General features: G+C 39.6%; 2 protein-coding genes across 2 annotated transcripts; both read right to left on the reverse strand.

Moving 5' to 3' along the window:
* Nucleotides 1-146: 146 nt before the first annotated feature.
* LOC143465789 (uncharacterized) lies at nt 147-3,640 on the reverse strand. Its single transcript, XM_076964258.1, has 9 exons — nt 3,358-3,640; nt 2,913-3,019; nt 2,328-2,491; nt 2,004-2,132; nt 1,828-1,921; nt 1,192-1,313; nt 1,023-1,126; nt 523-703; nt 147-416 (listed from the first exon to the last, which is right to left on the reverse strand). Exons 1-9 carry the CDS (start codon nt 3,480-3,482, stop codon nt 252-254), a joined length of 1,191 nt encoding a protein of 396 aa, XP_076820373.1. The 5' UTR covers nt 3,483-3,640; the 3' UTR covers nt 147-251.
* Nucleotides 3,641-4,174: 534 nt separating this feature from the next.
* On the reverse strand, nt 4,175-8,760 carry LOC143464753 (serine/threonine-protein kinase PLK1-like). The gene is made up of 11 exons (XM_076962712.1): nt 8,522-8,760; nt 8,185-8,334; nt 7,924-8,049; nt 7,598-7,785; nt 6,691-6,819; nt 6,438-6,616; nt 6,178-6,333; nt 5,781-5,858; nt 5,478-5,683; nt 4,958-5,089; nt 4,175-4,827 (listed from the first exon to the last, which is right to left on the reverse strand). Exons 1-11 carry the CDS (start codon nt 8,690-8,692, stop codon nt 4,621-4,623), a joined length of 1,722 nt encoding a protein of 573 aa, XP_076818827.1. The 5' UTR covers nt 8,693-8,760; the 3' UTR covers nt 4,175-4,620.
* Nucleotides 8,761-12,196: the final 3,436 nt, after the last annotated feature.

The raw sequence follows: 12,196 nt of genomic DNA on the forward strand, positions 1-12,196 counted from the left end.
TTTACGTCACGTGATATGTGACGTTAGATGAAGGCAGTTTGTGTAAGAGTGACGTCATATAGTGTAAACGAACAAAGAACCGAGATAAGGAATAACGGAGTTCGTAGTATGAGGTAGAAAAGTTAGTTGTAAAGAGTTTCACGAAATTTCTGCTTAAAATATATTTAGTTGCATAGTTTTGGCGTTAACTTAAATCACTTGCGATAGGTCACATTTACAATGGGCTTTGCTTGCACGATCGACGTAGTAGGCTAATCGTCGTCGCTCGAAAATGACGTAATCGACATGTTATCGGACGCAGTTGTGCCATCACTACTCGAGGAACAGGAGGAATCTTCTTCTTCGTCAGAGTCTATCGCGTATGTCTTCGAGAAACAGGAATCGGAAGTTTTCTTGATCAGCTTCTGGATGGCCACCTGCCAACAATGGGTCATTGTTACGTTGACCAATCTCCGCTCAAAAACATAAATCTTTATAAAACAAATTGTCCGATTTTACGACAGCACTATATTACGTCACAACCTGGACTCGACTCGGTTTCTTTTGCGGACGCGCTGCCGGGTGTGGGCGCTGCGGAGTATGCAACTCGGCGACTCTGGTTTGGGACGGGCTGGCCTTTGTGAAAAATCCCAGTTTGTGAAGATCAGACAACCAGCAATTGAAGCGGTGGATCCTCTCTAAGCTCTTTCTCTCACATCCAAGCCTTATCATAAACATATTCTGTGATGTAATAATGCCAAGGAAACAATTCCCGCCGGCATTGTAAATTACTGGGAAAACGTTTGAAATTTTTGTTTCAAATCTAAAGTGATTTCTTCACCTGAAGTTGTTTATACTACAAATACCTGAAAGTTAAAATTGAAACTTATCTGTTTAAAATTTAACAAATTCAACGGGCCCTCTGATTTGCAGTGAGTTTCAAATTCTAAATTTTATTCATGTCACGTATTTTGCAATTTTGACGTCAATTTTCGTCTTAGTTTTCATTTCACTTGTACACGGCTGTGTCTGCTGTCGCTTACCTGTACACGTGCCTGGCGAGCAAATCGCTGTTAGTTTTCCGAACAATCCTGAAATAGACCCAATACCAAATCCAAGTCTGACACATCACGTCATTCTTATCCGACTGCAAACAAACGCGTCATTATGATGTAAGAAAAATTTGTGTGTGACGTAACATTTGTCAGTTACCTGGAAGTTAATCCCTTTCGCGGCCTGGTAGAACTTGATTGTTTTCCCGGTTCGTGTGCCGAAGTAGTTGTGCATCCACAACTGAACCTCTTCCGAACCTCGCTTGTCACCGGACGGTCCGGCTAGTTTGGTAAAAATATAAGCATTATTGCAGAGGTTCAGTTGTCTGACCGCTAGACGGCGATAAAGCACTTCAGTTTCCATTCATAAGAGTTTGATTGAGAAGTGTGTTTATCTGTAAGACTTTACGCAGCCGTTGTTTAGACGAGGAAGCACGAACAAATACAAGTTCTTTCGGGGATGTCTCTTCGCACAAACTTTTTGCCTACGTTTTAACCAATCTTTTTTCTTGAATAAAACTTAAACGAAATCTTTCAACTTATGGGCCACAAAAAAGCTCAACAAGATATTTAGGTGAGCTATCTATCAAAGCGTCTTACATTGGTTATACCAGCACTTAGTACAATGCACTGCGGTAAAACCTCAACCTTCAAGGCGTTAAAATTTGGAAAGCTGCACATTAGTTTCTACGAATTGTAGCGGAAAAAATAATTTCTTGGAGTTTCTTTCTTATATCTTCAACGAAGCTACACGGGCCGGTGAAACGATGCTTTAAACTGCAAAATACTTTCCTACCTGGATCAACGTATTCAACGTAGACTTGAGTGGTCGTTTCCCTGATGTAGGCGACGGTAATATGTTGTGGTAAACCAATCAAAATGATTGTGTCCTGCGTAAAGGGCAAGGCGTTATCACAAATCTATTCTCGATAAACTAAACACAAAAAATTTCAAACGAATATTCTGATTTACAAGATACGTTCTTTTGCGCCATCTTGTGGGAACTAGAATGCTCGCGGGGGCGATCTTCGCCTTATAAATTCCCTCCGAATTTGCAGTGAATCTTACGTCACAATCGGGACAAGGATCTTCATCAAGGGGCTGTAATCAAGGCGGAAAAGTGTTATGCTTCATAAAAAAGCGTTAATGCTACTAAGTAATACATATGTTACTTGTAACAAGGCCGAGTTAGTGTGTAATTAATTAATTAATAATGTGCTAGTTATTACTACTTTACTGTTACTAATTAGTAACAGAACTCTTTAAACTTTAAAGTAAGTGATATTCTTTTTTCACCTTTTCGTATTCTGCCTTCCATTTTGGGTGTTTCCATAAATCGTAATGCACGCAAGGTGGCAGCACAGAAACGTTGACGCGGTGTTTATCGAGAAATCTCTTCATGATGCAATTTGTTTGAAACTGCATCATCCGCCATTTCTCGTACAACGAAATAGACTTTCCTGCAAAAAAGATTTGAAACGCGTTGACATTTGATTGTGAACATACTTACATTTTTTCAAACTTCTTTAGATGGCTAAATGGGTGAAAATTCGCGAGTTAGCTTACGCCTTGAACTGTGAAAACGTAGCCTAAAACTGGTTACATGTATGCAGTTCCGTATGTAGGCCTATATCCAATTGTACACATCTATCTGTATCTTTTGTCCTGGCCAAATAGGGTCAAAATAACATGTATTAATTACGTGCAGGAAACTTAAGTAATTTATAGTTTTAAATCCAATAAAGCTTTGATAGGAGAAAGTTTTAATCACAAGTCACAATTTATCTTCGCTTCCAATAGCCTATTACAAGTCTGAGCCCTTTGGGCGAGCCTACGATTACAACTGATTGTTCTAAATAAGTCGGAATTTTGCCTCCTAACCTCCGGCCGCCCTCAGCTTCGCTCGCCGAGGAATGAAGTGTCTGTTCCCGGGAGGTTTCGAACCTATGCTGAAGTCTCCGTAAGTAGATCTGCCGTCGATGTCGAATCTGAAAATGGTTCAATAGAATCACCGAAAACATAACGGCATTTGATGGAAAAGTTCCAAGCGTAGCGTACGTAAGCGCCCAAATCCCCACAAAAAGGCGGATATCTTCATTAACGTTTACTTAACTTATACTATGTTATGTTATAGTGTGGCATGTTTAATCTGTTCCGCTTAGATGCATTGAAACCTCAAAAAATCGACATATTGTCTGGAATAAAAAAATTCCTCCTTCATATAGATTTTGGTACCTTATCATATTATGTAAACAACACCACGAGAACGTACAGAGCATTTGCTTCTGCTTCAAACATTCAGCTAATTTATTGAAAGCATTCTTACCTTGGGTCTTCTAAATGGCGCGCTATGGCGTATCTTGCTCCGGATGGGTTTAGTTGGTCCTGTGAAGAAGTCTCACCTTTGGATGAATGCCTTCTACGGGGTGCTGCTGATTCTTTAGAGCTCATTTTGAGGCGTTGCTTTAGTAACTTTATGTTTCCCTACGTTTCGTTATTTGTCTAGCCTGTTCCCATGCCACGAGGTAAAGTTTTGCTTTACTTGGCCTTTTCCTTAAAAGATTATCTTCGCAAAAATATCCAGTGTTGGTTAGTTGAAAGAAACTTGCAAGTTTTGTCAGTTTGTGGCATCATTTATCCTGTTCAACATTCGCTTGTGACGCCATAATCAGCAATTATGAATGAATAGAAAGGATGGAGGTTGGCTTCAGATTGCTAAGAATAATAACTGTTACAATCATTTTCAAGCGACAAAATATTCGGAAGACCTCTCTGTGACGCCACAAAGACAGTTTAGTAGAAAGTTCCCTCCAATTAAGTGAATCGAAGTGACTATTTCACTGTACGTACTTCACGCAGCCCGTTGTTAAATAAATATAGTAGGCGGTTAAGTTAGGAGAATCGGTATTCAAAAAGTTGATTTTAGCAAATTAAGGTTTTGTTAGATTTAGGTTGCTGTGTTTTAATATTTAAGTTAGGCCAACAAGGAACTGTGACAAATAGCTTCGAAAGCACAATTCTTTCCGGTGAAATAGTGGCCGCCTAAAAGAATAAGGCCTTGGCGGAACGTGCATATTGCGGATATCTTGGACATATCTTTATCAAAATCACAGCATAAGCGAGATTTAAAAAATCCAGCCAAGTTAGTTACAAGAGTAATTTTATTTTTGCAGAACAAAAAACACGCAGAATTTATTGTTTGGATAATACACAGTCGAATAAGAAATAATTAGGCCAATATCTCTGAAGCACCGACAACAACCGATCCTGGAAGAGGATAAAAAAAGTCGGAAAACAAAAAATTAACGGATGCGTCACTAAGACAACACGAAAAGAAATAAACATGATCCTAAAACAAAGTGAAGGCCCAGAGAGAGAGAGAAAAATGCGTTCGCAACGCAATTCATTGTGCAGAGGCCACAGCGAGCAAACACTCCAAATACAGCAGCTGTAAGGAAAATATAGAATCCTAAAGAACTCGCCTATATGGGCAGTGGGATGGTTAAGGAATTAAGATAGAACAGGATTGGTCAACAACTGTGATTACAAGCAAACTTGATCGAAGTGAAGTTCGACCAGGCGATGACGATCACGCTGTTTCCTTGTGTCGGGCTGTGGTCGACCGGCTGTTGATCAACTTCTCAAGCATCGTGCGTGCGTAGCGAAGCCTGTGCGCCAGCTCGCGGATGCATCCGTGCGTCTCCAGCTGAGACAGACGGAAGGTAAGAAATCGCTTGCTGGGGTCTATGTAGGTGACAGCGCCCATCAGTGGGCAAAGGATGACCTTCGTGTGGTCCTGGATGTTAGAAATTGTAATGTTACGAAAAAGTTTTGATTGAACTTGAACATTTCTTTAAATAAAATGATTACGAAATAGTTTGCTGACAAATAACACAACGTCAAAGTCAAAGTTGATAATCACTAACATTAAAAAAGTTGATCTGCAGAGTTCCGTTGCTTAAATGAAGGATGATCGCGCTACGAGTTCTGAACCAGGTCCTCAGGAACGGAAGACGAGAGAACTGGTCCCCTTCCTTGGGAGCCATACCCGCTCCAGCCTGCGTTGGAGGAAGAAAAAGATGCTCTCATTGGAAATAATTTTGTGGAAGGTATGTGCCTTAGTTTCTCAATCTTTTGGTTTGTTTTTGGTGTTGGATTGTGCCAGAGTTAGAACAAAGTTTGTTTTAACAATAACCCTGGAGGGCAGTGGCCCCCAACCCAGGGTAAGCAAATTTTACTTCAATTCCTTATAAATATTGGGTAACAATTTAGAAGTTGGGGTCCGTGGGAAAGAAATTGTTGCGGCAAGGAGTCCGACTATTTCGTTAATAGTGAAAGGTTAGGAACCACCACTGTAGAGGGCGTGCATGTGTGCGTGTGTGCACGCAGGTGAAAATTCTTAAAAACCTTTATTACCAGCAACGAAAGTTATTATAATAAAACTACCTTCAGCAAATGTTCCGACATGTAGTTCCGGAAGTATTTCAAAAGAGTCACTTTCTTTACAAGAGTCTCAGGGTAGGAACGAAGAGTGTGGTAAGCCTCAGTCATGTCCTTATCAATGTACTCAATTTGTTCATTGTTGTTGTAGAGTAGAAGGCGAGTGCAGTCATTAAAAAGTACTCCGTTGCTGTTGTCACACAGTTGGTAGCCTGTTAAGCAAACAAAAACAATCAGTGTTGGATAAAAAGGCACAAGTTTCTGATAAAGTACAGCTACGAACCGATCGTACAGTCCCAATCGTCTTACCAAGTCCATATTTGTCGGTGTAGTCGACCCACTTGCTAATCCATAGGACTGGGTGAGCCGCTGGGTCTTCAGCTTCGTCTGCACAAACATAAAACCCGGTCACGCAGGATAATTATAATTATTATCAAACATAGGATTTGGTAAGATGGGCGAGCAGCTTGTACGTTGGAGCAAAGATATAAATTGTGCAGCTGGATAAAGCAAATGGTTTGAAATAACGGTTGCTATTCATCTGCAGTAGGGCCAATTCCTCCCCATTATCAAGCATAACCCAGGGCTAAAATTGTGTCAAAGATCGCGATATACGGAGAAACAGATTGTGACATCACAAGGAAAGCAACATGATTTTAGGAAAAACTACTTTCCCAAAATAAACTGCTGTTGTTGTCAAACATACCCATTTGAATCACCCTTCGCTGAGATGGATTGGAATCGACGAGTTTTGATAACTGTCGCATGAGGTCAGCCATGTGGAAGTCCGGAGACTCGTTGCTTTTTATTTCATTTTGCTCACATTTCCCACTCACGCCAGGAGCTGTGTTCACTGTACCAGCTGTAAAAATGAATCACGCATTGTCACAGTGATAAGCTCTGCAAGCACTGTCGTATACACCTATGTACAATCAGTCGAACGTTCAACATTGCAATGAAACGTACTGTTATTTATGTCATGAAGAGGCTTGCGTTGCGCAGACTGCAGCAGTTCTGGGGCGAATCTCGGGGCCATTGTCAGGCACGTGGTAGGCAAGCGCGGGGGCAGGTACCCACTGGAGAAGAATTCGTCCGAAAGCAAACTGCTCACTGAAGGTCTTGATTGAGGGTCACTTCGCAGCATTCTGGAAAATTGTATTTTGTTTTATTTCTGGGATCTGTTGCAGCACAGATTCTTTCAGGCCAATTATTTTTGTACCTTGTTATAAGATTTTTAGAGACAGATGAGATGTGAGAGGGGATGCGATATTCGTTCTTCTTGATCCTGGAGTAAGTTTCTTTCAGCGAAGTTGTTTCAAACGGTGGTTTCCCGATCAAGAGGGTGTACCTGGTAGAAAGGACAACGCTTCAATATCTGGTAAACACACTACACAGATCATATGTCGGTCAATATTTCGAACAGGAAAAGGCCGAGTATCGTATTTGGTTGAGTATTGCATAACATTCTGCATCATGCCGTGTATTGTGTTTTGTTAATGAACAGACAATTGGCTGTATTCGGTATCCAGAACGGGACATTCTTAGAGGATATTGTCATTGAAAGATTCGCTGTAACGTTGAATCATTCCTTTAAAATTATTCCTACTCTTTATAAATGTATACGTTTGCAGTTCAACTCAGTCTGTTAATTTCTCAATCATGGACTTCAAAAGACTGTTTACCAAAAGCAAAATGCTCAATCATTCCGTTAACAACCTCTATCGGTATGGGTCGATGTAAACGAAAACATCAAACGAACCCAATATCTGTAAAAAATGTCGTACAGCTTTAACTTTCAAGAATCGGAATTGCAATTTGGAAGGTGCTTAATGTGTAATGGTCGAATTATTAAACTTTTTACTCTGTTGGTAGCATAGGGCTGCTTCAACACACTCAAGAAAACATGGTCAGTCTTAGTATTTAGCCCCTGTTCAACTACTCCTTATGACGACTCATACTGTGCATAAATGCCGACAAGAAGATTAACCCCAGTTGCATATTGGTGAAAAACTACAGGTTTAAGTTGGGAAAATTAACTATGTTAATCATCAGTCTATCGTAGTAGCGTCCAAATTTCATGAAGGTAGAATTATTTCACTGGGTACGACAATCTGCAAATTACTAACATGATGCATCCAAGAGACCAGATATCAACTTCGTAACTGTGGCCTTTCTTTCCTAGAACTTCTGGGGCAATGTAATTGGGTGTTCCACAGAGTGTCTTCTTGCGTTCACCCTCAAAATCAACACGTGTGGCAAGACCCAAATCACCGATTTTAATTTCCATCTCCTCAGTCAGGAATAAATTGCCTAACTGTAACCAAGATCAAACTTTTTGTTATAATGAAACATGCTATCAAAATTTCTTTTTAATATTGCCATATCTAACATTTTCTAGGTAAATCTGCTATTGTAATTTACTGGATGGCTGATACCAAAAACCTGTATCTACCTTCAAATCCCTGTGAATGATTTTCGCGTCATGCAGAAACTGGACTCCCGTTATTATCTGGCGCATGTAATATCGTGCCTCTGGTTCAGTTACAGCTTTTCTTCGTTTGTGCAATTCCATCAATGACTTTATAAAGAAAATTGTTTAAGGCCTTTCATTTTAGTTTTTTTTCAAATGAGTTACAGTGAGGTATTACATCGGTGCAGTCAGAAAACCAAAATTACAATTGATGTTACAGTAGGTAATACATGCATTTTTTACCCGGCGTCTGCAAAGTTCCAGGACAACATAAACAAAGTCTTTATCTTCAAAAAATCCATGAAAACCAACAACGTTCTCATGCTTTATGCTACGATGCAAAGCGATTTCCTGTGACATTTTGTCTTTCTGATGTGGTTTAACCAACAAAGCCTTTTAAATGAAAAATAAAAATTTTTTAAAAATGGGCTGGAAGCCAACTTTCAGAGGATTACTGCAACATATAATATACAAATTCAAATATTAGATAGAATAAGTCTACTAGAACACCAGTTCCATAGGTATATTTATTTCAATGGTAGATAGGCATAAGATTTAAGAGTTAGGCTGTAAAAATAACCTTGGGAACAATTTTTCCAGCAAAAATTTTGCTTGTGTCAAGATCAGTGATTTCATAGCATTTTGCAAAACCTCCCTTGCCAAGAAATTTTCCTTTTTCATAGCGTTTTCCATTTGAAACATCATGTAAGATGCTGGGAATCTCCTTCTGAGGTATGTCTTTGCGAGACATTTTTTAAAATAGGTTAAATACACAAACAAGCCTATAAATATACAAGCAAAGTTCACTAATCAAGAAGATTATTATTAGTCAGACATACTTCCTCAAAGAGGCTTTGTTGGCTCAAACTTAGCCTACTACAATATTTGCATCTTTTATCTTTCGCAATTGACTGCCAGGAGCAAAAAGCCTATGGAACTACAAAGACGTTCTAGGCTAGACTGATAAAACAAGAAACACGGCCTCGGCCACAGTGAAAAACAGAAAACTTAGATGAGTTATCTAGGCTATTCTAGGCCTGTTAAATCTAGACTAAGTAACGACATATCGGTGCGCTTAAACTTTACAACTGCAAGTTTTCCCAGGTAGACCAAACCTAGCCTCATATGGTAGGTTAAAGCTGGTTAAGTTCTCCGTTTAATCAATGAAAGTGAAATAAAGAGTAGGCTAATCTGAAAACTAAATTTTAAAAGCAGTTTCTAACAACAAATCAAGTAAACATTAATCTAACTTAACGACTAAACGTATTCTGCTGTCTTGTTTCTTTCGGCGTCCTTTTCACGCGTCTGACGCGGTCATTTAAATCGGTTTGAATCTCGCACATAAAGAAGACGCGCTCTGATTGGTCCATTCAAGTGACGTAGCTGGTTTTCAATTGTTTGAAAAATTCGTGTTGCGTGGTTGGAGAGGATTTCCCAAACGACCATATGTCGATCTGTTTGCGGTTACAGTACTTATATTTACTGTTTGTCAGACGCCAAGCCGATAGCTGAAGTATTTTGGTTTTGTTGGATATTTAAAAAACCGTTGACTAGCTCGAGTTCAACGTAATTATGAAGTGCTTTTTTCGTGTCACACTGGCTTCACTCTCCAGCATAAAGTAGGTATATCCGCCTAATGCAGTACGCACCTTGGTCTGTATAATGCAGTGTTTCTCAACCTTTTTAGCCCACGGACTATTTTCTCATTAGCATAAGTATTCGCGGACTCAGGTAATATGAATAAAAAATAAGTTATTTCAACACTAAAACAGTAAGATAAAAAAGCAGAAGCGGTTTGTTTATTGGGCACATATGCACTATAAATCTCAGTGAGAACCTTGAAAATGACGACCTTTGCTCAACCTATCTCAATGAGAACCTTGTCCCTGAACTTGCTTCACAAGTTTGTCGAAATCAGGAATTATGGTCGTCAATGCACACCTGATATCATCTTCCGGTTGAAGTTGGTTCCGGCACTTGGTTTTAACCATAGCCAATATTGAAAATCCAGCTTCACACGAGTATGTAGTCGGAAAAGGCAAAAGAGCTATTGTTGCTTGTTTGCAGAGGTCAGAAAGATTAGGTTCCTTCGACAGAACATTCGCCCAAAATTGAGTCAGAGAAACAATTTTGAACTTGTCTCTCCACATCTGTCGACTTTGCAGTTCAATTAACTGTTCAGCAATGCAGTCTATTTCTGAATGAACCTCTAACGCTGACACCTCAAAAGGACTTCGTACCCAGTTAAATCTCTTGTTATAATTTAGGGAAGGAATATATCGATCCAGCTCAGAAATAAATGTATTGAGGTGCTCAAGAAACATTCGATGAATATAGGTTCAAATATAACAAATAGGTTCAACGTTGGAAAAGCAGCCATCTTCCCACTTTCCATTCGATGTATCCACAATTTTATTTTACCTTTAAACGCATCAATGCTTTCTGTTACATCTAAAATATTTTTATCTTTTCCCTGCATAGAGCCATTCAATTGGTTCACATGGCTGAAAAAATCAGCTAAGAAAAGCAATTTGGCAATCCATATGTCATCGCTAAAGCGATCAACAAATTCATGTTTCTGTTCTTTCAAAAAGGTGCTGATTTCATCTCCTAGGTTGGCCACTCTCTCCAGTACCTTTCCTCGCGATAACCAACGAATGTTTGAATGGAACAGAAGCCCATTGTGTTCTGCCCCCATTTCTTCACATAATACACGAAATAAACGAGTGTTCAAGGGACGAGATTTAATAAACTTGACCACAGAAACAACTTCTTTGAAAACTATGGCGAGGTCTTCTTGGATCTCTTTTGCTGCCAGATTTTCTCGGTGGAGAAGACAATGAACAACTGAAATGTTTTTGTTTTCCTTTTTCACGAAACTCATAAAATCCTTTTTACTTCCCATCATGGACGGAGCGCCATCAGCGCAAAGAGACACACAGTCAGACCACTCAAGCTGATGTTCTTTTGAAGAACGAATCCACTTTCTTAAATATTTGCTCTCCAGTGGTATTTTTGGCAAGTGCACGGCAAAACAAAAACTGCTCCTCACAGTCATTTGTGTCAACGTATCACACAAACACCATGAGCTGTGCATCATTCCCGATATCTATTGTCTCACCCAATTGCAAATTAAATTTTCCACTCTGCTTTACAGAAGTAATAGTTTGTTGCAGAACATCTTCTGAGAGTTCTTGGATACGCCGCTTGATGGTGTCGTTTGACAAAGGAACCATAGCTAACTTATTAGCAACAGCATCACCGCACATTATCCTGGTCATTTCTACAACTACTGGTTTAATCAAGTTCTCTCCCACTGTATGAGGTGCTTTTTCTCGAGCAATTCTCCAAGCAGCAGAGAAAGAAGCACGCACTGCTTTGCTGTGAGGGTAAACTCCTCCCCAAGCGGTTGGGTGATCAATGCGACTTCTCTTTACCTGATATTCTTTTTCTTTAAACACAACAAGAGGTTTGTTTACGAATTTTTCATGGTTTGCTTCCAGGTGTCGACGAAGTTTGGCTTCCTTCAAAGAGCTATGCGCTAAGACTTTTAAGCACAACACACACTGTGGCCTAACTTCACCATTTACCTCGACCGAAGTAAATCGAAGCGTCAAGTAATCATCATTATATGCAAACACCTGCTTTCGTTTTGCCATGACCAGATATTAAATTAAGTTGTTAAATATTTTAACTTTTCGCCACTAATAATGCCTAATCTGGCTTCCTATGCACAGACATTTGTGAGCATAACCAGGTGTAACTTGTTTAGGCGAAATCGCATTGCGAGAGAAGGAAAGAAACAAAAAAAGCTCTGACACATGGGAATACCTTTTAAAAAAGAGAAAAAAGGAGCTGATTCGCGCGCCAGGAGTTGGAAGAAGGAGAAGAGAACAGAAGAATTAAGGAATTGGATTTGCCACCAGCGTAACAATAGAAATAAGCAAGGCTCTTTATCAGACTATTTTAAATTACCAACAATGGATGTTGCAATTACCAAAATTTTCCAACACACTAAGGTATCTCTTGCGACCCCTACTTGTTGAGAAAATTACGACCTATGCCTAATTATATACGGTAAATTAATGGGCTTGCGGACTCAAATGAGTCCGCGGACTCGGGGTTGAGAAACACTGGTATAATGTATGTAGCCTACAGTTTCTGCCCGTACAAGATTGCTTAGTTCTACCTTTTGCCGTAGCTGCAACAAAAGAAAATATTCATGAACGATTAATGCAAATGTTTATACCTGCAT

This window comes from Clavelina lepadiformis, chromosome 7 (genome assembly GCF_947623445.1).
Source record: "Clavelina lepadiformis chromosome 7, kaClaLepa1.1, whole genome shotgun sequence".
NCBI lineage: Eukaryota > Metazoa > Chordata > Ascidiacea > Aplousobranchia > Clavelinidae > Clavelina > Clavelina lepadiformis.

What these genes read in the sequence shown, in the direction of transcription:
- LOC143465789 (XM_076964258.1), bottom strand. Translation starts at nt 3,482, where the DNA reads ATGAGCTCTAAAGAATCAGCAGCACCCCGTAGAAGGCATTCATCCAAA. An exon ending in CGCCATTTAGAAGACCCAAG is followed by an intron (nt 3,020 to 3,357) that starts GTAAGAATGCTT and finishes AACCATTTTCAG; the next exon opens with ATTCGACATCGACGGCAGAT. An exon ending in GGCGCAAAAGAACGTATCTT is followed by an intron (nt 1,922 to 2,003) that starts GTAAATCAGAAT and finishes CCCTTTACGCAG; the next exon opens with GACACAATCATTTTGATTGG.
- LOC143464753 (XM_076962712.1), bottom strand. Translation starts at nt 8,692, where the DNA reads ATGTCTCGCAAAGACATACCTCAGAAGGAGATTCCCAGCATCTTACAT. An exon ending in TCTAAAAATCTTATAACAAG is followed by an intron (nt 6,617 to 6,690) that starts GTACAAAAATAA and finishes ACAATTTTCCAG; the next exon opens with AATGCTGCGAAGTGACCCTC. An exon ending in GCGAAGGGTGATTCAAATGG is followed by an intron (nt 5,859 to 6,177) that starts GTATGTTTGACA and finishes ATGTTTGTGCAG; the next exon opens with ACGAAGCTGAAGACCCAGCG.